The sequence below is a fragment of the Camelus dromedarius genome, chromosome 15, assembly GCF_036321535.1.
Source record: "Camelus dromedarius isolate mCamDro1 chromosome 15, mCamDro1.pat, whole genome shotgun sequence".
Classification (NCBI taxonomy): Eukaryota; Metazoa; Chordata; class Mammalia; order Artiodactyla; family Camelidae; genus Camelus; species Camelus dromedarius.
The window spans coordinates 62,174,073-62,200,197 of record NC_087450.1 but is presented as its reverse complement, the minus strand read 5'-3'; the positions used below and the strand labels follow the sequence as shown (position 1 = coordinate 62,200,197).

At 55.2% G+C, this 26,125-nt stretch overlaps 1 protein-coding gene across 1 annotated transcript in view; it reads right to left on the bottom strand.

Moving 5' to 3' along the window:
• The window catches only part of EIPR1 (EARP complex and GARP complex interacting protein 1), a 78,704-nt gene that overhangs the window by 47,369 nt on the left and 5,210 nt on the right, over positions 1 to 26,125 (bottom strand). The window contains exons 2-3 of the mRNA XM_010985969.3: positions 24,700 to 24,783; positions 14,916 to 15,048 (exon numbers count right to left, since the gene is read on the bottom strand). Of these exons, the coding sequence (XP_010984271.2) occupies positions 14,916 to 15,048; positions 24,700 to 24,783 (217 nt within the window). The remainder of the gene's footprint in view (positions 1 to 14,915; positions 15,049 to 24,699; positions 24,784 to 26,125) is intronic.

Here is a 26,125-nt window from a genome sequence, read left to right as displayed (position 1 = left end):
GCTAGCACCGGCCCTGCGGCCCTGGCTCATCTCTGACCACCAGGATGCCTCCCGGGGCAACACGGCTGTGGGGATACCAGGTAGAATGTGTCCTCCCCGCCCAACTATGAGCTCCAAGCAGGGTGGGTCTCCTCCAGACACAAGCGCAGTGAGAGGCGCACAGACAGGTGGCAGGCCCATAGGACCAGGCGTGAGCTCTGTGGGGGTAGGGGGAGCCAGGATGGGAACGGGCTGGGCCCATGTCCTCACCTGTGGACCCGGGGTCGTCTCTGGAGATGAGCCAGCTCTGCTCGAGAAAGGGGTCAGCACCACTCAGAGGCACACGGGGTCACCATCACCACGATGTTACGTCAGGACCCCTGGTGCGGGGCCTTCTAAGGCCCAACATGGTGCATAACTCCCAGACTTCAGTGACCACCCACCAAAGCCGACTCCACTGACTAAAAGGAGAGACCATTCTAGGACACACGGGACGAGAGGGCACATCAGTCGTGACGAGGACCGTGGCCGAGGCTAGGCGTCCAAGGCAGAGGTGGAAACCACACAGAGGCCCCGTTCTGGCAGGAGCCTCCCCAGTCCCCCGGTCAATGCTCCACGCAGAGCTCCACTAACGTTCCTTAACTTGTCCCAAGGCAACTCCTGGTGACATCACATACTCTTTTTGTCATTAAAAATTGGGTTTCCCTTTTGAAATCACCTCAGTTAGAAAGAAGGAGGACCCTCTATGTTTCCTGCATTTGTTTTCAGGATTTCTAAGTTTGGGGGTTGGACTTCCTTATCCCTTGACACCAGAAACAGGAGGCGAGGAACACAATGCCAGGCATCCAAGCCCCAGAGGCCATCTCCCAGCCCCACTGCGGCCCCCGCCCCAGGCCCCCCAGAGCAGGGGGCAGCACCACTCAGAGGCACAAAGGGCTGAAGGCAGGTGACCCCCCCACACACACACCTCGGCAGCCGCACAGGCCGCCCTGGGCACGGGGTGGGAAGTGCGATCAGCACCTCCACACCAGAACAGCCCCCCCCCACCGTGGGGGTTAGCAGGAGCCCCAGGGACACCAGAGCGTCACTGTGAGGGCCCAACACTAACTGTCACAGAGCCACAGCCCATGGAAGCAGGCCAAGGTCTACTCACTGAGCCCGAGCAGGGGGCGTGTCGCTAAATCGGATCCAGACCTTCCCAGGAACCATGAAATCATCATTTGCGGGGAAACAGACAGTCAGTAGCTGCCGACACCAAGACAGATCGACGCTGGGATCGTCTGTCAGGGTCTAAAGCAGCCGTCACACACATGCTTCAGGGGGCAACTACAAACACTCCTGAAACTAAAGAAGAAAAAAAGATGTAGAAGATACAAAAAAAAAAAAAAAAAAAGACACAAAAAGAAATCAAATGGGAATCACATAACGAAAACTAAAATCACCTGAATTAAAAACTCAGGGAATGGGTTCAATAGCAGAATGAGTATTATAGAAGAAAGAACCAACGAATTTGAAAACAGAACAACAGAAAATACCCAACTGGAACACCTGAGAGAAACAAACTAAAAAATAAAATGAAGGGGAGGATATAGCTCAGTGGTAAAGCGCATGCTTGGCATGCACGAGGCCTTGGGTTCAATCCCCAGTACCTCCATTAAAAAAATAATAATAATAAATAAACCTAATTACCCTCCCCACCCCAAAAGATAAAATAACAAAAAAGAAATAAATGTCTTCCTTTCAAAAAGAGTAAGTAAGTAAAAAGAAATAAGAAAATGAACAGAGTCTCGGGAACTCGCAGGACTGCGGCAAAAAAGCGAAGTCATGTCAGTGATGTCTCAGGACAAGAGGAGAGTGGGGCTGAAAAACTATTAGACGAAACCGTGGCTGGAAACTTCCCAAATTTGGTGAAAGACACAACCGCAGATTCAAGAAGCCAAGAAAACCCCAAACAGAATGACCCCAAAGAACTCCATTCTGGGTGCATCATCAGTAGACTGGGGAAACGAAAGACAACAGTGATGCAGTGGCAGAAACGAGGCGGGACCTACAGGGCCACCAGCTCCAGTGACGGCCCATTTCCTGCCCCAAACCCCGAGGCCAGACAGGCGGGGCTCCATGCTTTTCAAATACTGAAAGAGATGAGCTGCCAATTGTGAATTCTTTATTTAGTGAAAATACCTTTGAGGAACGAAGGGAAAGACATCCTCAGAAGGAAAACTACGAGAATTTGCCACCAGCAGACCTGCCCTTAAAAAATGGGAGAGAACGGGTTCCAAACAGAAAGAAGAGAAGAGAAAGGAGGAGGCCTGGAACTTCAGAAAGGAAAGGAGAACAGGAGATGGGCAGAAATCAGAGTACAGTGGGCTTCCTCCTTACGGTTCTTAAATCACATCTGACGGTTGAGGGGAAAACCGCCACGTTGCACAGACAGGCCACGTGAGGAGGTAAATTTTTATTTTTTAAGCAAAAATAAGAAAAACAAAAACAAAACAAAAATATATACACATATAGAAAACAACACACCTCATGTCAACGTATGTAGAGAAAAACTTAACTATATTTTAAAAGTGAGGAGGGCGACAGGCTCACACTGCACAGCGCAGGGGCCGTATTCAGCATCTTGTAGTGACTTGTGGTGGAAAAGAACGTGAAAACGAACATACGCGTGTTCATGCATGACTGCAGCACTGTGCTGCGCACCAGAAGCTGACACACCACTGTAAACTGACTAGACTTCAATAAAAATACATATACATACAAGAAAAAAGAAGTGGGGAGGGAAAGGACGTACATGGGAGGGTTCTGGCCACCCCTCAGAGCAGGCTCGGTAAGTTACGGACGTGAGTGTATCTGGAGCAAACACCAGGAAAATGATACAAAGCAGTACGCTCGGAAACACCATAAATAAATCAAGATGGAATTTTACAGAATGTTCAAGTAACCACAGGGAGGCAAGAAAGAGACAGAGCAACAAGAAACAAAGAGAAGAAACAAAAAGCAGGTAATAAAACAGCCTGCTTCAGCTCCAACACACTAATCATTTCAGTGTAAACGGTCTACACTGTGTAGCACAGGGAACTATATTCAGTTTCTTATAATAATACATAACGCAAAATAATATGGAATTAAAATATATATGTATGCATGTAGAATTGAATCACTTTGCTGTACACCTGAAACTAGCGTTGTAAATCAACCACACTTCGATAAAAATTTTTAAAAACTGTAAATGGCCTAAACACATCAATTAAAAGACAGACATCAGTAGAATGAATCAAAAAAACAGGCACACACATACAACCCAACTCCACACTGCCTTCAAACAGCCCACCTCCAGAAGTGCGAGGTATCCCAAGGGAGACAGGCAGGAGGGGGCTTCCCCACGGCCAGCGCCTCCCGGGCCCGGACGGACCCCTCCCGGCGGGGAGAGGCGTAGGCGTGCTGGTTCACACCTCCTTTCTCTGCTAGTGACACCCACACCACTGTGTCACAGGAGGGGAGCGGGGCGGAGATGGTGGAAGCAAAGCGGGAGAAGAGCAGGAAAGACACCACCACGTGGGTAAGAGCACCCGCCCACACACACGCCTTTGGCAGTTTGCTCCCTTGACCCGGACTTAAGACGTGTGGCCGCACTGGGCAGTCGGGAGCTCCAGCACACTCTGTCTCAGCACAGCTCCCAGCCCCCGCCCTGCGTGCACGAGTAACAGTGTCCACAGAGGGCAGGTGGCCACCAGCGGGCCACCACATTCTGGCAGGGAGCAGAGGCGACGAGCCGCTTAGGTCTTAGGAGTCCGCTGTCAGTTCAGAGCTAAGGTCACAGCCGTGGCTCAGGGGTCGCTGGAGAGTCACCCCATGGAGCAAACAGGCGTCTGCTGCGTCCTCTCCCCAGAGCCTGAAGGCCGCACACAGCTGCCAAACAGGGTGTTGAGGGCACTGTAGAAACTTCCCCCTTTGGACGCTTTTGTGAGAAAGAAGAGGAACACCAGCAAGCCCTCAAAGGGGTTTAAGGGCCTTGGTAATTTAAAAATAAAAAAATTAATCTGAACTTTGGGTAAGTTTGCACAATATTACACAGAACACAAAAAAATTGTAGGGTACACTTGCACTTGGCTATAACTCTCGTAAGTATATAAATAATTAGAATTTATTTTCATCTATTAAACTTTGGGACACTACTAAATTTTTTTATGATTCTTTCCCCACAAAGCATCATTTGTTTTTTGCCTGCGATGAAAGGCATCAGATTTTTTTTTCAAATAAACAAAGCAGCCTAGTTTTCCACACATTAGGGGAAATAATCACTGGAGGCAAAGGGGAAACAGATTTCTCTTAGAAAGTTGTCCCTGTTACGTTATCTACAAGACCCTGAGCAAATGAGTTCCTCTGAACCTCTGCTATCCAGTTTGTGACACAGGGTCTATGAAGACGCCCACACTCAGGAGACTGCCAGAAGCATCAGCGGAAATAGCCCAAGGAGCGCTTTCGGATCCGCGCGGCCCCGGGCAGACGCGCGGTGGCCGCCTGTGCCCGGGGGAGGCCGTCTGTCTTCTGTGCTTTAATCGCTGACGGACCAGGAGAAACAAAGGGTTTTATTCTCCTTGGTCTTGTGTTACGTACTCACAGACTGATCTGATTTTCAAAAAACAATACACAATTTCCCAAAACACACCAATTACTAATTCTGTATCTTTTAGTAACTTCCTAACACACAGTTCACTGATTCTTTGGACAAATAATCTGGGATCTTTAATTTATATAGATTTTTACAGAAAATTTATAAAGAGTTTGGAAACCTGTAAAGATCTTATCCTGGGCCATTCCATCCAGGGTCAGGTCCTGTGTAACAGTCAAGGAGTCTGTTATAAATAAGATGATAAACCCAGATTCTTTATTGATTCTCCTTTCAAAACCAAATGGAAAATTCATGCACAGACCCTAAATCTTCAGTGCCACAAATTTCGTATGGAAGCGACTTGGCAATCCTGACACAGGTCAGTCACCAGGGCCGTGAGTCACTGAATGTGGCCAACTCAGCACACTTTCAACAGTTTGGGGATCTGGAAACGAACTGTCTTGGCATTTAAAAAAAGATTTTTAGAAATTAATGACACACACCACTTTGTTTTGCTGGGGAGGTGGTGACTATAAACAACAACCCCAGGAGGCTGAGGCCTTGGTCTTGTTCACACAGGGGGCAGTCAAGTAACTGAAACCTGGAAACCTGACGCTCCCTAAGTGTCCCCTCTTTCTTTCTTTCACTCACTCAACTCAGAGACACCAAGACTCAGGACAGGGCAGACACGCGTCCCAAAGCCCTCACCTCCGTCACATCCGGAGGCTGGCATCACATGGAACTTGCAGAAACGCAGGGCTGGACAGGAACTGAGGGTCCACGAGGTCCGGTCGCCCTGCAGCATGGGTGTGAGTCCTCATGAGTGTCCACGGGACACCTCCAGGGACAGACACGCGGCTTCCTCAGGGTGGTCCACGTGGTCTCAGGTCCAGCTGTGACTCCTCGCCCCACAGCTTCCACCGGCTGACCCGAGAGGGCCTCAAGACACACCCACTCCCTCTTCTGAACCTGAAGACGAGTTCCAGGTCCCTCCTGGGTTCTCTCAGAGCTGATCGACCACCCCTCCGAGAAACAAGCTGGGCCACCTCAGTGTCCTCCCGTCTGCCCTGCGGCCCAGGTGTGCTCTGACCCACAGCCAGGTGAGCAGGTCCCCCCCGCCAGGCCCTCCAGGCAACCACGTACCATGTGACAGAGGCTAAGGTGGTACCAACATTTAAGTTGTTGTGGTGCAAAGCTGGTCTGAAGAAGAGGAGCCGCTAGTCAGGCCATGTCCCCGCAGAGGGTGGCGGCTTGTGTCCAGGGTGCAGTTCATCTGCAGGGCCGGGTTACGGGCCCTTGAAGGACCCCCGACGTGCTGTCAAATCCCACCTCCAGCTTCCCACGAGCCTCCCCAACGCAGACTTCTGCCACCCGGTGCGTGCTCACCTTCTTCAGTGCCTATTTTTAACACACTTTAAATCTGCAGCTTTCTCCCCAGTTTACAGGGGAAGCCCCGGGTGAGGGTGTGGGACCCCAGGATCTAGTGCTGACACCACAGGGGGGAGCCGGACCCGGCGGGCACAGCCGCACAGCGGCCTCACGTTGGGGGCAGGAAGCGCCACTCAGAGAACTGGGGATCCCCAAGGCACAAGACCTGCAGTGGGCCAGACACCCGAGGTAACAGATGAGGTAGGGGCAGAGCATCCCTCGATCCGACCAGCCCGCCACGCAGGGTCCCCCGGGAGGTCCAGCCTCCAGGACCCTGACTCTGCCACAGGCCCTGACATGAGGGAGAAGGACCCGCGGGTCACCCCCAGGGGAGCCCCCACCCATCAAACTCTCGTCCACCACCTTCTCCCCACATTCCGGCCGGTGGGCCGAGTCCTCTCCTTCACTGACTAATCCCCTCAAAGGCCAGATCTACGCCAGTCCCCCTTCACGTCCTTAACGGCCAGAAGTGGGTTTAAAACTGGGGGCCTAGGAAACACGTGTGGAAGGAGCAGAGGGATGAGGGCCTGGACAGGCTGAGGGCCAGGCAGGACCCACGGAGCCCAGCGGGGACCTTCCTGGTGGCCCCTCTCCCCACCTTCTCCCCCCCACCTCCCGAAAGGACCCGCTGGGGATGAACTGACAGCCGACCTCCAGGGCGCCCCCGACAGCAGCTCCAGGCTGGCCCGATTAGGGACTTGCATCCATTCCCAGGATGACTCCTTACCAGGACACTTGCCTCAACACTCCAAGGAAAGCTTCCTAATGATGGTGACAGGTTGAGTTTTCAGGACAGACGGTGGAAGAGCCCTGAGGGCCATGGGATGCCCCCGCACCTCGAGTCTCCCACCTCCAGCCTCCCCTGCCCAACCCCCTGCCCTGTCTCACCACAGCCCGGGGGCTATCGGGAAGATGCGGAGTCTTGTGGGGTCTGTTTCTGCTACATACTGACACCCAGCGCGCACCCCCCTCCTTAAATCGCCAGTAGAATAAGGGTGGTTTCACTCTGGAACCAAGGACGGTTCGTTCACTTGCATAACCATTTTCAGAAGGAATAAAAAAGCATGCTTATTTTAAAATAACGTGCACACCCTCATGCCCTGTTCCGGGCCCTCTCCTCAGCACTGCCACACCCCCAGCCTTGCTACCTTTCCGATAAATTCTCATCTGTCACTGTGATTTACTGAAATCCCTGGGGTGAGAGTGGCTGCCCCTGATGCGGGAGCCAAGGGCTCAGGGGTTAGGGCTGGAGGGAGACAGTTCTCACTACAACCTTGTATGCAGCTAGAATTCTTAAACAGGCACATGATCACTTTCACAGCAGCATGTTTTTAGGTAAAACAAAAATGAAATAAAACCTAGACATCACAGTCCCCGAAGAGCCCTGCCAAAGTGGGTGCCCGGGGAGCCCCGTCCAAAAGGGCTCCGCAGTCTCCAGCCGAGACAGGGGCCGCCCGCCAGCCTGCCCTGTGTGCGGGGAGGCAGGGTCCCCCTGCCCCGGGACTGGGGGACAGGCTGGCTGACCACCCACGGCAGAGTGACAAGCGGTAAGAGGCTCGCACTAAGTGTGGACGGAGGCGCAGCTTTCCGGGGCGGGGGTGGGGGGTGCCCAGCCCTCCTGTGCTGGGACCTGTGTGGGCAGAACTGCCCTGACTATTTCAGCTAAATCTCCGCTGCCCCTGGGCTTCAGGAAGCCCTGGGCGGTTGGGCTGCTGTGCCTGCCCGACAGTCCAGCAGGCAGGCACTGTGGGCGGATCAGTGTCTGGGGCAGGCAAGCCCTCGCACCTGGGCCTCCGGACTGGAAAGCAGAAGTGTTCTGCACAGGATGCTCGAACCCTAAGAACTGCCCCTTGTGCATCTCAAGTTCCAGTTCGACAGGGTGTCCTGTGTTTTCTCCGGCAACCCCACCTCTGATGTACATGCTGATCTTAGCTTCACCACAAACGGGTAAGAAGGTGGACGTGTTACCTCCTTGCCCGTGGGGACCCTGGGGGACGGCGTCTCATTCACAGAGTCACCGGGGCCAAAGCCTGCGTGAGGGCCCCACCCACGGGGGCCCCACCGCGGCCCATGCCCACACAGAGTCTGGTACAGGGCGGGGAGGGGGGAGGAGAGGAGCTGCGGAGGACGAGCTGGCCTGAGGTGACACAGATTGTGACAGGCAGAGATCTGGAGGAAGAATGCTTGAGGCAGAGAGATTATTAGCATGAAAATCAGCCAGAGAATCAGGAAAGCACAAGGGAAGGGGTGTGAGAGGAGCCCCCCCACCGCCCCGGGAAGGCGGGTGAGGTGCAGCGGGAGGCCGGGGAAGGAGGGCAGGCAGGGGGCAGCTCCCAGAAGACCTGGGACTCGGGGCCCTTCACCCGGCCCCCAGACCCCACAGGCACGCCCAGCTTCACAGACACCAGGGAGGCTCACAGAGGGCCCCAGCTGCTCCAGGTCGAGGGGAGAGAGGTGGGCTGGGCACTCGGCTCCCAGGGAAGCGCTGCCAGCCTCTGAGAAGCAGAGGTGAGGTCCTGCATCCGTGTTCTAGAAAAATTCCTTGTAGGAGTCAAACTGTCAGGGTCAAGGTGAGAACTGAAGGCCCAAGCTGGGCTCCTGGGGGGAGCGGAGGGAGGGGCAAGGTCCTCGCGTGCACCTGACCTTCACCCTCACCCAGCGCCATGGGACCCCTCAGGCTGCCTCCCACACCGACCACCGATTACCCCCACCCCACCCCCACACACACGCGGTCAGAGCAACAGCCTGGCCCGGCCCAAGCTGCAGGCCTGGTCGATGGCCGAAGGTCGATGGGCCCTGGCCCGCCCGCGGCTCTCTCAGCGGAGCGCAGGGAACACGCCCCGTATTTCTCCACGCTGCCCTGTCAGCCCTTCTGCAGCGCTCTGATTCCCCGAGGCCCCCGCGCCGGCGTGATCTACAGTCTTCCTGACACTTCACCTTCCTCTGCTGAAAAATTCATCCCAGTCCTAATGGGGGATGCTCTCCCGAGTGCGGGGGCGCGAGATTGACTCCGCCACGTGACAGGGCTGCCACTCACCCACCCTCCCCGGCGCGGGCCGAGGGGCGCCAGCCGCCAATCACCGGAAGGCTGCTAGAAGCCTCGCCAACCCTGGCGGCCTCCTGCCTGTACTCTCCATCCGGGCTTCACCTTTACTGCTTCTCTTTGTTTTTAAAGGGCCTCTTTTGGTCTTCCTGAAATTTCACCAGCATAATGAGAAGGTTTTTCTCATTTTCAGAGTACTTACACCTTTTTTTAAAGACTATTTTCACAGTTTTATGTCTGGCGAGTCACAGGACCACCGTGACTGACTGACCCTGACAGAGGAGGAGGAGCAGGGCCGCCGGGGCCCTCAGTGTCATGGCCCCCTCCTCCCAGGGTCTTGTGAAAATGCAGATCTGGACCCAACACTCCCCCAGCCCTTCAGTGGCTGCTCCCCATGCCCAGCCTCAGCCTTAAATGCCCTCCATCCGGGAAGTCCTGCTTGTCCTGGGACCTGGCGCAAAGGCGGGTAGTCACCGCCCCGGCCCAGCTGTCCACAGACGCCCGCACCACGCCCAGCCCCGCGCTGCACTGGCCCCCACTGCCCCCTCCTGCGTTATGTGTTCATCCTGGAGCCCTCCACCTGCCAGCTCCTCCAGCAGAGCAGGCCAGAGAGCAGGGAACCCTCACATGCAGAGGTTAGGCCGCCTCCATCCGCAGCCACGCGTCTATCAGTCCCTCAAGGCCACACCTCCCTGGCCACACCCCCGTCAGTCCCTCAAGGCCACACCCTCCCTGGCCACGACCCCTCCCAACCACGTCCCAAATAGCCTCAACCGTGAGCAACCCGGAGAAGATGCCTTATTAATAGATCGCAGAATGTCAAGGTCTCACCTCTAGTCAAAAACACAAAGGCAAATCATGCGCCGGCAGAGGGCCTGCTGTGCGGCACACAGAGTGAGGGAGGCCAGAAACCTAAACAAGACAGAACCCCCAGCCCTCCTGCACTGCTGGTGGGAATGTAGTTTGGTGTAGCCGTTATGGAAAACAGTATGGAAATTTCTTAAAAAAACTGAAAATAGACATCATATAACCCAGCCATCCCACTCACTCCTGGGCATATATCCAGAAAAAGAGAAAACTCTAATTTGAAAAGGTACATGCACCCCAGTGTTCATAGCAGCACTGTTTACATTAGCCAAGACACAGAAGCAACCTAAATGTTCATCAACAGAGGACTGGATAAAGAAGTTGTGATACACACACACACACACACATACACACAATGGAACACTATTCAGCCATAAAAAAGAATAAAATAATGCCGTTTGCAGCAACATGGATGGACCTACAGATTATCATATTAAGTGTAGTAAATCAGAAGAAGAAAAGTATCATATGGTATCACTTACATGTGGAATCTAAAAAAAAAAAAAGACACAAACGAACTTATTTATAAAACAGAAACAGACCCACAGACCTAGAAAACAAACTATGGTTACCAGGGGAAGGGGTGGGAAGGGATAAATTGGGAGTTCGGGATTAGCAGATACTAACTACTCTGTATAAAACCAAAAAACAACAAGGTCCTACTGTACAGCACAGGGAACTATATTCAAAACCTTATAATAACCTATAATGAAAAACATGTAAAAAGGAATATATATGCATATAAACGAGCCTCTATGCTGTACACCAGAAACTAACAACATTGTAAATTGACTGTACTTCAATGAAAAAAGGAACCCCCACCCCAAACCTCTCACATAAACAAAGGCTCAAAGAATCCACAGCTCTGTCCCCCAGAGTCACATGCTGAAGCCCTAACCCAGCACCTCAGAGTGGGACCGTGCCGGCAGACAGTGCCTCTACAGAGGTGATTAAGGCAGCCGAGGCCATCAGGGTGGGGCCCTGATTCAGGAGGACCAGTGTCCTCAGGACACACCGGCACACAGGGACGACCACATGAGGACCTGGGAGAAGCCACGGAGAGAGGCCTGGAAGGAACTGGCCCTGTGACTCCTGGCTCTGGCTGGAGCCCCGGAGCTATGAGGGACACACTTCTACTGTTCACGCTGCCATCCACGGTGTTTGTCACGGGGACCAGAACAGCCTAAGATGGCGCCAGGTGCCTCGCACGGCACGGGTCCAGGCCCCTCCCTGCGTCTCCAAGGAGGGCTGGGCTTGGGAGAGGCCAAGGGCCAAGGGCACAGAGGCACCAGGCCGCGGAAGATCACAGCAGACGGCACATCTGGGGCTGAGGGAGGGTCTGCACAGTGTTTTTTAGTCTGACTGGGAAAATTAATTCAAATTGGGCTGTGTCAAGCACCCCCCGGTGGCCTGAAACCTGGAGAAAGGACCATAAACAAAGTGCACTGATAAATGACAGGGTATTAAGCTGTGAGGAGGTGTCCAGCGGGGAGCCCGGGGGACCAGGTCTTATTTAACATCTTCATTAGTGATCTGGAAGGAGCAGTAAACAGCACATTAATTAAATTTCCAGATGATACTAAATTTGGAGGTGCTACAGAAAGTCAGTGAGGACAGAGAAATGCTACAGATGGGACCCAGAAAGGTTGGTCGGGAGCGTAAGAAACAATCCAGGATTCAGCTTCCAAAAAAAAAGAAGCTAATTAAAACCTCGCCCTGCATTCTGGAACTCCACAGAAGCCCTGAACGTGCATTAACAGCAGGATTAAACTGCAACACCCCCACCTCACAGCAGCACGACTCCCAACGGCCAAGGCGTGGAAGCAGCCCCGGTGCCGCCAATGGTGAGTGGGTGAGAAGGGCTGGTGTACACGTGTACACACATGGCGGTTGTTGCCCAGCCAGAGAGGGAGGGCATCCTGCCACGAGCGACAAGGATGGACCTTGAGCGAGCTGTGCGAAGTGAAATGAGTCAGACGGAGAAAGACAGGTCCCGTGTGGCCTCACTTACAGGGGGTCTGAAGAGGACGAGCCCCCAGACACAGAGAACAGGACGGTGGTGGCCAGAGGCACGGGTCGGGGGAGGACTGGGTGAAGGGGGTCAAGAGATCCAAACCTCCAGCTATAAGGTAAGTGGGTCCCGGGATGCGGTGCACAGCACAGCGACTGTCGTTAACAATACCTCTCGTGTATTTGAAAGTCGCTGAGAGAGTTTCCATCACAAGAAAAATGTTTAACTGCAGGAGGAGATGGATGTTAACTGACTGTGGTGACCGCTTCATGAAATACACATCTGAAACCAACACAGTGTTACACATCAATTACATCTCAGTAAGCTGAAAACGATCTTAATGAACGAAAAACTGGACACTCACCTAAAGCACTGGGCACATGAGCATCAAACGGTGGATGGCACTGTCGCCAGCATCACCACGTTTCTTGTATGTAGACAGGGTGATGGTGACGGCGCTGGGAGCCGTCAACACGCGACTGGTCTGAGGATCCGCCACGAGCCCTGGGGTGGGGGCCTCGACCCAAGTCCTCTGCGGGGGACCTCCTGGCCCACATCCCTCTCCACGCGGCCGCGCCGGCCTCCACCCAGGCCTCGTCGCCCAGGCCAGGACCTCCAATGGACCACACCACACCCACGCACCCCTCGGGCCAGGCCGTCCAGAAACTCTGCTTCCTCTTGGGCAGGACGGCAAGGGACAAGCACGCTGGGGTGGGCGTTGGGGGGGTGTTTCTTCTTCCTAGGCCGCCTTACACTGATCAGAGGGGACTGTTCACCGGAGCAGGTGGCAACAAAATGCACACTTTCTGGCCAATGAAGTTAATCATATCCACACCCTAAAGGCATCAGTATTGAAACAAAAACAATAACTTGATCCCCAAAATCACAACCAACAGACCTCTCTGATCAGTATTTTATGTGACTGGTTTCCTATCTCCCACCAGGCAAAGTGCCCCCAGTGAAGTACTTCCACTCAACCCAAACCAAAGAGGACTTGACAAATACGCACCTCAGGCTCACGCGGCTCACGTGGCTCACACGACTCACGGAGCACACGCGGCACATGCAGCACACGCGGCACACGCAGCTCGTGGAGCACACGCGGCTCACGGAGCACACGCGGCTCACGGAGCACACGCGGCACATGCGGCACATGCAGCACACGTGGCACACGCAGCTCAAGCGCCACCGCAGGCCCACCTGGCCCCGCCCTGGGGACACCACCCTTGGCCGACACCGTGGCTAGTACACAGCTATTCCAGTGAAGAGAGGTCCGTCCACTCTACTTTTGAAAGCCACAAACGTGAGACTCTAAGTGTTAAAATAAAAGACGAAACACTGTCGTCTCCACCCCATCTCGCTCTGTTCAGTGCGAAGAGGAAAGACCAGCCTGTGCCAGGCCTAACGCCCCCTCCGGGGCAGGAGCCCGCACAGCGTGGGAGGGAGCTGCCCACCTGTACATACACACGTGAGCGGGGAGCCACTCCAGTTCCCCGGTTATTTACAAGGCTGGGTGGGTGGGTGTGCGGCCCCTGCGCTTATCATGGTGCAGACGTCTACTAGTTTGCATGTTGCCATAACGGATGTAAGTTAAACCCTGTTATTTATAACACGTATCAATTCCAAGATTACTCCAGAGCAGGCTGTTTCTAGACACCATGTAGAAGCCACATTGCTGTGGTTCCTGTCTCCTTCCTCCCAGTAAGGCCCACAGAGAAGAGTCCAGGATTACACGTGAAGGGGGACACAGCCACAGCTTTAGGAGAGGACCGTTCCCACCTATGTGGGAAATCAACATGTATTCTTAGTTGTTGGAAAAAAATAGCTGTTTATACAAAAATACAAAAGTAGGTTACCCTCCCAAACATGCTCCAGGAAGACTGACGGTGGGACCACCAGCCACCGTAGCCTCTGGGTGGTAGCCGAGTTCACCGGAGACAAGGCAACAAAGGAGAAACAAACAGCTCCGACCCCGACGCGGGAGAGAAGGGGGGGGCCCACGGGGGCTGCTCTCCGCAAGGGCAATGGCGTGCTCAGAGGCTGAGAGGTGAAGAACACAGAGAGGAAAAGACCTTTCAGGAGACAATTATTTTTCTCCAAAGAAAAGGTGTGTTAAAGGTGGGTAGGGGTGAAGTTAAAGTGGAAAGAAAATGCAGAATTCTATGAAAGCAGAGTCTGAGCACAGGGTCCCAGACACGGGCTTCCTGGTAACCACGCTGCTACCCTGTGAGACGGCCCTGAAGCTCGAGGGCGAAAGGGAGGAGGACACAGAACCTGTCACAACGAAGTGTCTAGAAACTACGGGCACTACCCCGCGGGGGGTCAGCGAGGGAAGCATTTCAGAAACTACACAGCAAAACACACACAGAGATCTTATTCTGGCTTATTTAACAGAAAAAGACTGAGTTTTTCCCCTAAAGCCAGGATGTGAACACTGACAACGACAGAGGAAGGAGAATCAGAGCGGGAGTGTGGCCAGTTCAGGGCCACAGGCTCTGGATGGACACCACGTTCAGAGGTCCGAGGACCGGAGTGCAGGCAGCAGGAGGCAGGGGGAGGCTGTCAGGACACACAGCACGCGTGTGCCAGGAAGCCCGACAGTCACAGGCCGTTACCTCCACGCTGCTACCACGCGCACCGACAGGCAAGGCAGCCACCCCCCGAGGGCGCAGCTAGTCACCACAGGGCCGCCACGTCCCCCGGGAGGCCTCAGGCCATCAATGGTGGCCTCCGGCATCACCCCCTGCCCCAGGTTCGGTGCTCCCGGAGCAGCTGTGATTCCAGCTCCGGTGCCGGGGCTGCGGCTTCACCGCGTATTGTCGCTCTGTGTACCATGGTGGCCCGCTTCCCGGTGAACGCAGCGCGCACCCCAACAGCACACTCAGCGCTCCCGTGCCGCTGCCGGCCGGCAGTGCCAGACCAGCCCGGGCTGGCCCCCCACCCCCGGCGGCGCCCGGGCCCCGGGTACTCACTCCTGTTGTAGCAGGTGGCCAGCACGCCTCTGTCGGCCGGGCTGGCGCTGATGTGCCAGATTTCGCCCACCTGGTGGAGGAGCACGTTTTTGCTGATAATGTTATTCTCGTCGTCAAAGTCTATGATGTGGATCTGCAAACACAAGGAAGGGGCAGGTCAGAGTCGCGCCCTCTCCCCGGGCCTCCGTGGATCACGGGACGACCCAGAAGCCTCGGATGCACTTTTCAGCTCTCCAGTCAACTTCTGTTCTTCCTACACAGACAGGATACCTTCTTTAAGCTCATCTGACTCTACTCCTCTCAAAAGACGGGTACGAAACCCTATATAGCATTAAGCTTGTAAGGTGTGGGGGGTGTGGCTCACAGGCAGAGCACGTGCCTAGCAGGCACGAGGTCCGGGTTCAGTCCCCAGCACCTCTGTTAAAACATAAGTAAATAAACCTCATTACCTGCCCCAACCCCCAAAAAAAGACTTGAAAAAAGATTGCAAACTACAGAACACCACCCCCAGCCACATCCACTGCTGAAGAAATGACACACCAAAAACTCTGTCCCCGACTGGCTTGGCTGGGCCATGGCTGGGGCAGGGCCAGAGTTGGCCAGGACCATGCAAAGCAGCCAAGGTCGCCCAGACCGGCTGTCGGGGGAGAACCGGGCTGCCTGATGAGGCCAGGCCTGGCCCCACCCCGCCCACCCTGTCCCCAGTGGACAGAACTCAAATCACATCGGGAGCAACCAAGGTGGGGAAGAGGTGAAGGGGCTGCACGTCAGCACATCTCAAACCTCGTCTCCAAAACGAGGCCAGCAACCATCAGCACTTACACAGCATCAATCATGGCGGCGAGACATTCGGCCTCCACGCGAAGAGTCACGGCGGGCTGCCACCGCACTTTTCTGGGTAACTTCCAGAGGGACGAAAATGATGTTCACAACCTCTCATACATACCCAAGTCACCGGGAAACACACAGATTAAACGTTCAAAACCTAAATGTGTACTAAGAAAACCATCGTGGATGTGCACAAAGATTTGTATCCAAGAATGTTCACTGTGGCGCTGATTATCGTAATGCAAGTTAGAAGCCACCTGAGCGTCCGGCAACAGGAGACTGTTCAAACAGACCGTGGTGTCTGACTGTAACGTGGAACCGTGAAGCCATTCAGTGTCTCGCAAACACGGCCCGGTGCGCGGGAAAGGCCACCGCAGACGCTTCCAGGGCACCGACCAGCAGGTGAGCTGCACGCCCTCGCGGGTTACAGGCAGGCCGGCCTGCCCGGGAGAGCCAGGGAGTGAGCTGGGCGGGGGCGGTTACAGCTGCTTTTTCTTTACTTCTCGGTGGCTTCTCTTTATGTTTGACATGGTTTCATGATTAATATGCACAACTTTGCAATCAGAACAAACATTAATGCTACTTTGAGGCCGTTTCCATGACACCCGAGGAGGCTCCATTCTGTGGGTGCGAAGGTGGCTGTCGCGTCCTCCTGTGCGGGTCCTCATGTGAAAATAGCCCAGCCCCTGAGGGGTCGCTTTGGACTCAGCGTAGAATTCAAATCCCGCCACTGCCGCCTACATCCTGAGCCTCAGTGTCCCGAGAGCTCCTGGGATCCCTGGGGGCCGTGTGCATCCCACGTGGTGCAGCCCCACCGCCAGCCCCCTCCCTTCTCTTGGGCAGAGTGGGGAGATTAAAACCCTTACTAATGTTTTTATCCATAAAACTGTTTTCAGTCAGCTTCTCCCCACACTCATGGCCCAATGCAATTTTCACAGTGGGTTTGGAAATGTTCCTGGTGGACAACTTCTAAATTATAAAAGTCACATGTGAACACAGACTAAAAAGCAACATACAAATCAGGAAAAACTTTTATGTTGTTGAGGGAACAGGAAATTATTTTCTTAAGCATCTGGTATTTCCTACTTACCAGAAAATTCAGTGACACTTACAAAAGGATGCACTTAAATGTACCATTTGTCCTTTCCCCAAATCCCTCCCTCTGCGACGCCCGGCAGCACCAGGACCACCACACGGGGGAGCACTCGAGCTCCGGCTCAGAAGTCCTCGTGGGCGGGCTCTGAGGACCAGGTGAGCCACATCAGGGGGTGCCAGGTGAGGGCGCCATCCTCCCCAGTCCTCCCTGCACACGGGCTCTGACTCCTGGCTGGAGGGCCAGCCTTTGGGCCTGACATCTGACCTCCTCTCTGCCGCCCAGCACTCCTCCAGAGCCCTGCTCCCGCCCGGGGACGGGTTCCCACAGCCTCATCAGAAAGCCCTTCTTTGTCATGAAGACACGAAGCACTGCTGTCCAACCAGGCTCTGGTACCTGAACCAAACAGGCCTTCCCTTGTGTTCACTTCTTACACTCTCAGGCACACTGACATCGGCCCCTACCCAGACGGCCAGGGGCGGGGTCGGGGGGCTGGGGGTCAAGATCCTGCCAAGACCATCTCTCCTAATCTGACACTGATAACAGTCCTCAACCTTCTTCATTAAGCTTGAGAGCCCTGAGACTTTTCCACAGTCCTCATTTACACAGACTCACAGACAGGTCCAAGGAATACACCGTGGTGAGATGATTCAAGCTAGGCACGTTCAGAAAGCATGGCGAGACGTCACCACTGCAAACAAACAGAGATCAAAGGAATGACGGCTAATACGCAAAATGCAACAGGCACCGGGCAACTCCACGCACACGGCTTCCTCTCATCCTTAAAAGAGCCCCGTGTAACACTTCATTATCAGCCACGATCACGGCGAAGAGACCGAGTTACAGAGTTGGAGGCCTGTTCCGTTGGAAACAGGATTCCAGAGCACATGCTATGAATCCCACATCATCGGGGTGCACAGGGGGCCCCACGCCAGCCTGGGGGGCCCACTCCCTGCAAGGCCAGGCTCTGCACTGCAGCCGGTCAGCGGAAGATGGGACAGTTCCTGATTCCGAAAGAAGAGACTGTACTTAACTGTCTCCTCACAGGGCCCACGCTGCCCCTGGCTCACACACAGCACAAAGAAACGTCCTGCTGCATAAATGTATGCGGTTCCAGGCCAGCTCCTGAAACGAGCGACATAATGGAGAAAACACTGCGATCACGGTGAGGGCAGGAGAGAGTGGGGCGCGAGAGGCAGCGCAGCCCGCGTCCACTTGGGGGGCGGGAAGACGCGCGCTCACCTGGGCGCGTGCAAAGGCTGCTTTCAACTCTTCACACCGTTGTGAGTTCTGAAAATGCTTCTAACGGCTCATGATGAGGCTCAAACTCATGTATTTTGACATTATCAAAATTTTAAAGTTGGATTTGCCAGTGCAGGGCTGAGGGCATAGATGACACGCTATAAAAATTTAGGAGCTGCAGTTATAAAACTTACTAGGAAGCCTGTGAAGATGAGCTTGACCAAGCCTCCCCCATCCTGGAGAATCAGGGCTCAGAGAAAGCTGCCCAGGTGTGCCTGGACGGCAGGTGGGGACGCCTGGCCGCAAGCTCCGCCTTCGGTCTCACATCCCCAGTTTGCTCTGCTCCCGGTTCACGGCAGCAGTCCTGTGAAGCCCGTTTCCTCTGCCGTGCGTCTGCCTCGGCAGGATGTGCTGAGTGATGAGCGGAATCCGAGAGCTGGGTTCCAGGGAGGACTGGCCACTTCCCGGCTGTGTTGCCCCGGGCGGTCACTGACTCCTTCTGGGCTCTTGCTTCAGCGTTACCTCTGAAGGTGAACTGAGGGAACTGCGTTTCTAAGATCTCTTTGATCTAATGGAAACACACACTGATCCTCCAGCTAAAGCCAAAGTAACGAGAGTTATCAAATATGCTACACATTTCCCAATGCTTACGATGCCCACAGCGTGACTGCCATTTACCCATCCCTATTAACACTCTTTCCTGGAGCAAATAAGCCCCAGTGTGCTAACAGTCCCATCTGTGACGCCCAAAGTAGGCTTGGAGTCCAGGAGAAAACGACCCCACGCTCCACGACCTCCCGGGGCCCAGCAAGGGCATGTCTCCGTCTGTAAGCAGGAAATCCAAGACCAGGGTGCCCATGTGGCCGGATTTTGGTAAGGACCCTCTTCCTGGACCACGGATGTGCATCTTCCCACTGTGGCCCCACATGGGGAGGGTAACGGGCTCTGTGGGTCCCTTATATGAGGCACTAACCCCACATGAGGTTCCACCCTCAGGGCCCCAGCACCTCCCAAAGGCCCCACCTTCTAACACCATCACCTGGGGTTAGGTCCCAACACGCAAGTTTGGGGGGAACACAAGCGTTCACCCCACAGCGAGTGACAAGATGGTCAGGGGCTGGAGGAAGTTGGGACCTGAATGGGTCACTGGGGCGTAATCAGCAGGGGAGGCCAGAGCCTCAGACAACATGGGGTGAGCAGTCCCTGAAGTGAGAGGGGAGGGAAGATGGGTGGAAGGGGCCCTGGACGCCCCAGGCCCTCAGGCACACACACCAGGGCTCCAGGCACAGCCAGGAAAGGCCCACAGACACCCCCATCCACCGGCCCAGCGTGTTCAGTCAGAAGCAAAGACAGACCCTCCGCAACTCCCACGGCACAGTGCAAACCCATCTGGGCCGCCGGGCCTCCAGGGCAGCTTCGGGGACCTACCCCTCACAACCCCCACGGGCCACGCCACCAGGGGTCTGAGCCGATTCTCCCCGACACCTAGACCAATGACTCGGATGGAATTTACTGGATGCCCAGGCCAAGGGTTCTTGGATAACATAACTTCTTGGGTTTTTTCTTTTAATTCTTTTTTTTTTTTCTTTCATGGAGGTGCTGGGGATTGAACCCAGGACCCCGTGCATGCTTACCACACGCTCTACCCGAGCTACGCCATCCTGCAATGTAACTTCTCCAGACGGAGGAAAAACTACACCAGAAAGAAACCTGGTTCATTTGTCTGAGGATGTATAACAGGACACCAAAAACACCACGGGGCATCAGAGGACTTCCATGTGAAAACTGTGTGCATTTGCCAAACAGGCCTAATTACTGCAATTTTTGTGACTTTCCTTAAAATGCATCCACCCGATGACAACCGGCTCCGAGCCAGGCAGCAAGAGGGCCCTGGGCGCGCGGCTCTGTCCTCAGAACACCCACAAGACACACCAGGACTGGACAGGAGGGGCAGCAACTTGGAGAAACACAGCTACAGGGCGAAAACAAGCAGACACGGCACCAGAGGCCGGTGACGTTAGAGGGGCGCCTGGACAGAGCCACCCTCGGCCGAAGCGCACACACAGAACAATGGCGCTAACACACGGACAAGTAAGCAAACCACAAAGGCACACAGCCGCCTGAGAAAGCGCCAGCGTGCGGCCCCCGCCTCCAGGGGCACCGCCTCCTCACTGGCTGTGCAGAGAGGGCGGGCCTCTCTGTCCCCCTGGCACCCACCCCGTCTACCCAAGACGCGGGGGAAGCAGAGAAAATCCTAGGGGAAGGCACAGCACAGGAGCAAGCAGAGCCCTGCAGCCCGGGCCCGGGTCCCAGGGGCTCCTGGCTCCTCTCCCTGAGCTTCCCCACGATGGGAGGAACACCCGCCCTCCTCCCGGAGGAGGGCCCGGAGACAGGAAAGACTCGTCCTGCTCCCGGCACAGCGGGCCCAGGGCAGAATTCAAGGCACAGAAAAGAAAGCAGTCTGCCAGACAAAGAAAGGCCAGCCACCGTGACAGCCCCTAAACTCAGAAAAATAGCAGAGCTGAATTAAGTAGTCGTGATTCAGGTGCCGGGCACTTTCTGGGGAACGAATAGTTGCCTGGAAGGAGCTGACGGCCTGAGGCCAAGCCAGGGGCCAGACGTCCGAGCAGCCAGCCCCTAGGCCCCAGGAAGGGCCGAGCTCCTGCTCTCAGACAGAGGCGGTGGGGGGAGGCCAGGCTGGCGGTCACGCGATGCCACTGTCACAGCTCCCATGGCGTGGCAGGTGCTGCGGGCAGGGGCGTTGGCCTGTGGGAGTCCCACATGCACAGCAAGTCCCTAGGACACACACATGCACACATACAAGCAGAGCACATGCTTTATAACTAAAGGACATGTTTATGCCAGGGGAGGAGGCGGAGAGCGGAGTAGATATTTCTTCCAGCAGGGTCGCCTTGGAAACCAGGTGACTGCTGAAGGCGACTCCCTCTGTTTGGGAATGGGGCCAACAGCACCTGCTCTTTCCAGGACGCAGGTGTGGGAACCCCAACCCCAAGAAGGGCCTCACCTGCCTGGGTACCTTTTGGGCCCTCAGTCCTCTGGGGGCTCCCGGGCCAGGACCCACTGTCACTGTGGTTCTCTTTATCTCTCGTGGCATTGCAGATGGGGACACACGACACTGCAGACGGGGACACACGACACTGCAGACAGGGACACACAGACGACACTGCAGACAGAACACACACACACGACACTGCAGACAGGGACACACAGACGACACTGCAGACAGGGACACACAACAAACACTGTGGACGGGGACAGGACACAGGGGGAATTGACAAAGACGCCCAGGGCTCTGAGCGGGGATGGGATGGGGCAAGGAGGCGGGACGTTAGTGAGATGGTCTTCGTCACCTTAAGGCACACTTGGCAGTCATCTTTTAAGAACACTGTTGGAAAGCAGAGGGACACTACACCTGTCCTCTTGGAGACGCAGGACCCACCAGTGCTGTGCTCAGCCCTTCCCCAGGGCCCCTCTCTTGGGCGCAGGCATCACCCGAGATGTGCCTGTCGCATGTGGGAGGAAGCACGTGCGTCACGTGTGGAAGCGTGTCACGCACACATGCAGGGACCCAGGCACATCGCATGTGAGAGGCCACGTGTCGTGTATGAGGGGAAACGAGCATGTCCCGCGTGCAAAGGGACAGGCGTGCCACGTGTGGCTCCAGCAAACGTGTCCCCACACGGTCCGGCCCGCCTGCTCCTCTCAGCCTCCCCTCACCCCAGCTTCCTCCCAGGGAAGGTGCCAAAGTTCCCTGAAAGCACAGGGCCCCAACTCCCTGCAAGTGACGAGCTCACCAGAGCCCGCGGCCTTGCTCAGGCAGCCGTGCCTCTCCATGATGCGGGCTCCGGAGCCCCCGGCAGGAGATGGGCGCCCCCTCCCGCCCCTCTCCTAAGTGTCGCTGCAGTTACCGCCCCCTGGGTCCCCGTGTCATCGGAAGCTCAGCTCGAGCGCGAATGTGCCTCTGTGTGCCCCGCACAGGACAGTGGCAGGACTCAGAGCCCGGTCACTGCACTAAGCAAGTCCTGCTGAGGGAATGAAAGAATGGATGAATGGAAGGACGCGGGTCCTGGCCACACTCGCATCTTCCCTGGAAACCAGCACGATGCCAGCATCTCCTGTCCCCCGCACCGGGACTCACAGACAAAAGACACTGCAGCTCAAGTGTGGAGACGGGAAGTTAGAAGCCTCGTCCTCCCCCCTTTAATTCAGCTGTGGCCAGCAGATGTCCCCAGAGCCGGAGGCTGCAGGCCTGAGTGCGCAGTGGGAGAGCAGCGGGGCGACAGGGCACGCAGCAGGCCCGCGCGGAGCACTCGGGGCCGCTGCACCGCGGAGGACACAGGAAGGGCTTCCAAACAGCTGCGAATCTGTCCCTGTTAAAGTCAACTACTCTGCTCTCCCAGACCTTACCACTGGGCAGTCGCGTTGCTAAGACCGGGAATGAAGGAGGCCCAAAGCCTCTCACTTACAATGGAAACGTCCCTCTCCCCAGGTCCGAGGTCGGAGGAGGCCGATCTCACCCCCCGGACGATCACGGCTCCCATGGCAGGGCCACAACCCAGGGGCCCCTGCAGCCTGGGCCCAGCCTGGGCCGATCTCACGCCACAAAGGATTTCAGGAAGAGCAGAGCACTTCCCGCCACGTGGGGCTGATCCTCTCTCAGTGTCAGAGCCATGCAGGAGAGTTTTGGCTGAGAAAACCAGGTACAGAGTCCCTTATTAATTAATGCCTTACATCGCCTCATCTTGGTTTTAACCCATGAGTTTCTCTTAGCTTTTAATATTTTCTAGGAAAATCTTATAAGCGTCCCTTATTAAGTAATAACAATAATTTCTTCCTTATTCTCAAGAATGTTCTACCAAAAAAGGGCAATGGTGCAGCCTCGGAATTGAGAGGAACTGAAAAGGAAGTGGCCGAGAAAGAGGCAGTTAGGGCCTGCGGGCAGGGCCAGGTGGAGGAGTAGCACCTGCCCCTCACAAGGTCTGCCTGGCCCAGCCCTGGACAAAAGCTCTGGGCTGACTGACACCCGCCCACCCGCTCAGCGGGCAGGGGGCTGCGCCAGAGGAAGGAGCTGGGCCTCCAGCACCAGCTCCCTGTCCGTCATTTGGCGAGTCTTCCTCCCCCTCCCCTCAGGCAGCGTCCCCCGGACTCATGGAGCCTCCCTGGGTCTCCTCTTTCCCTGTGAGACAGCCGCCCATTCCCATCTGATGTTTTCCAGGAGAAAAGTGACAGCACATCCATCCACGTTCAGAAAACTGGGAATCACAAAGAAAGGACTTCTGTCACAAACACCCGCATCCCCTGAAGACGACCACAGCTCGAACTTGGAGCCCTTTGGACCTGTTTCTTCCCAGTCTTTATTCTACGCAGAGATTCATTCTGTCCTTTATCTACTGCTTTAGTGGAGGTATGATTGACACAATGCGGTGTTAGTTTCAGGAGCACAATGCAATGAGTCGCTGTTTGTACACACTGCAGTATAATCCACTCTCTTCTCAGCGATGACACAGCACGTGCGGTCTTCACATCTCACTGAGTCAACTAAGAATTTTCAGGCTGGGACGCTTGTGAGTGACCAGGTTCAACCAGGCTGGACCATATGAGTCTGCCATTATAAATGGGAATTTCATATCATCCAAATGTTTGCACAATGTGATTGCTTCTAATTTTTTCGCCATCACACGTACCATTACAATAATATGCCTTGTATAGAAAGCTTTTTCTATGTTTTGGGTGTAAGAACTGCAGGTTAAATAATTTGAGCACTTATTTGTGAAGCTTTAGGTATACACATCATCAAATTAGTTGTCAAAAAGACAACGCTAATACACACCCCCTCATCAACTCGGGAGAGTGAGGACGTCACCACGCCCTCCCCGGCACCGAGTATTCTCAGGCAGCGAGTTTAACGCCATTTCCCCGCAAGCGGCCGTGGTAACTGGCCGGGGGCCTACACCACGCGACACGACCTCCTGTGCATTTCCCAGGATCAAAGGCAGGTGCACCTTCACAGCGCCCCCAGCACCGGTACACGGCTCCACCTATCTGTCAGCCAGGAGGAAAATGAAGGCCAGCGAGGTTAATCCATTCGCACAAGGGCGCACGTCTGTGTCCAGCCGTGGCCTGAACCTCAATTGTGTGGGTACCTAACATCCGTTCCACCGTGGTGGCCGGATCAGCACATGGGCCACACTGGTACTCTCTGTGGATGACCAGCAGTGACAGCTTGCAGTGCTACGCTGAGGTGGGCCATGGCCTCACGCAGGCCCAGCTAGAGAGAGTGCTGTGAGCAATCAAAGCGGCCACCCCCTGGCCGGGGTCGAAGGGGCGATGCTGACCACATAGCCCAATTGCTCTCCAGTCACTTGCACAGTAAATCCTATGTAACCACAAACCCGCAGCAGTAATGTTACACAGAATAAGATTAAACTATTTAATTTAATCATTACGTACAGTTGGATATGTAAATCCCAGTGAAAGTTTTATTTCGCGTGTGTGGCATTAATTTTCTCAAACGTTGCTTGAAAAATCAAGAACAAAATGGTTATAAAACTAAGAACAGGCTTAGTGCTGAACATGTATACATTTGTCAGAAATAGTTACCTGATTATCATATTTTAGAGACTGCGTCCCAACCAAAAACCGGATGGCATCTGTCTCTGCAGTTTGAGGTGTCAGAGCACGTGCCTGCGGGGGGAAGGAAAAGGCACACACATGTATGAAGTCAGATTTAACAGACAGACTGAAAAGGCACTCCCCTCCTCTGCTGCCGCCGGAGGAGCAGCTGGCGCCAGGCGTCCGCAAAGCGCTCGGAACGTGCGCGAGCGGCCCTCAGCTCCCGTCCACTCAATGACCCGACAATCCCACTTCAGAGCTGTGTCTGGAAATGGCAGTAAGAGGGCACAAGAACTAAGCAATGACGATGTACACTGTGCTTTTAACAAAACCAGTATTTATTTCCAAAGGTCCCAGATTGGTTGAACAAATGATTCCTCAACAACGGAGCAGAAAGTGGCTCCCGGTGATGACAGAGCGGGTGGTGTACGCCAAGTCCCCGCAGAGCCAAGAACCCTGAGTCTGTTTCAGGGCTACAGGGAGCTGACACAGTCGGGAAAAGCAAGATCCCGGGAAGGCGGGAAGCACAGAGAGGCCTGACCCCGGGCCATTTTCACCCAGAGGCGCGTGTCAGTCTGGAAAGCGTGGCCAAGCGGTGACGCTGAGCAGGCCTTCTGACAGGCTTGGGGGCTCAGTGCACAACGTGCGGGACCCACCCCAGAGGAGGGGCCAGCCAAGACCAGGCCGTGGTCACAGGCCAGGCCTGAGGGTGTACAGAGTCAGACGCAGCTGCACTGGGACCAGCTCCTCGGGCTCACGCGCTCAGAGCCGGCTCCCTCAGAGCCGCCACGGCTGTGACCATGCAGGTCCCCGCAGCCCACGCTCTGACGCCTGCGGGAAGCAGAAGCCCCCCCCACCCCCGCCATGTGCACATCCTTGCCCCAAGCCCCATGCATGTGCTAATGTACATGGCAAAGGGGCTGTGATTAGGGTGTGATTGGGTTAGGATCTTGAGAAGAGATTATACGGAATTATCTAGTCACGTGGGTCCTTAAAATCAGAAAACCTTTCCTGGCCGTAGTCACTCACAGATAATTGTGGTAGTTAACACCAGGCCTCTGCGGGCCCAGAGGCTGGACATCCATGATCACCTATGATTTCCCCTCCCCTTCGCCGCCAGACTTCACACTGGCTCAGGCACAGAAAGCGGTTCTCCCATGGCACTGGCTTCCCCACAGCCCCAGGGTCACGGCGTCACACCCACAGCCGGCCCACAGCCCGCGCTCGAGCTCCCAGACCCCCGATAAGGAGCCCTTTGTGTCCCATCACCCCCACCCCTGCCGTCCTCCCTGACCCCCTTCTCCTTCCTGACTCTCCCCTCTTCCCCATGGGTATCACTGTGGTCACTCGGTGGTGGGTGGCTTCCAAATGTCAATCCATGCCCCCCCTCGCCAGCTCCATGACAGGGCCCCCG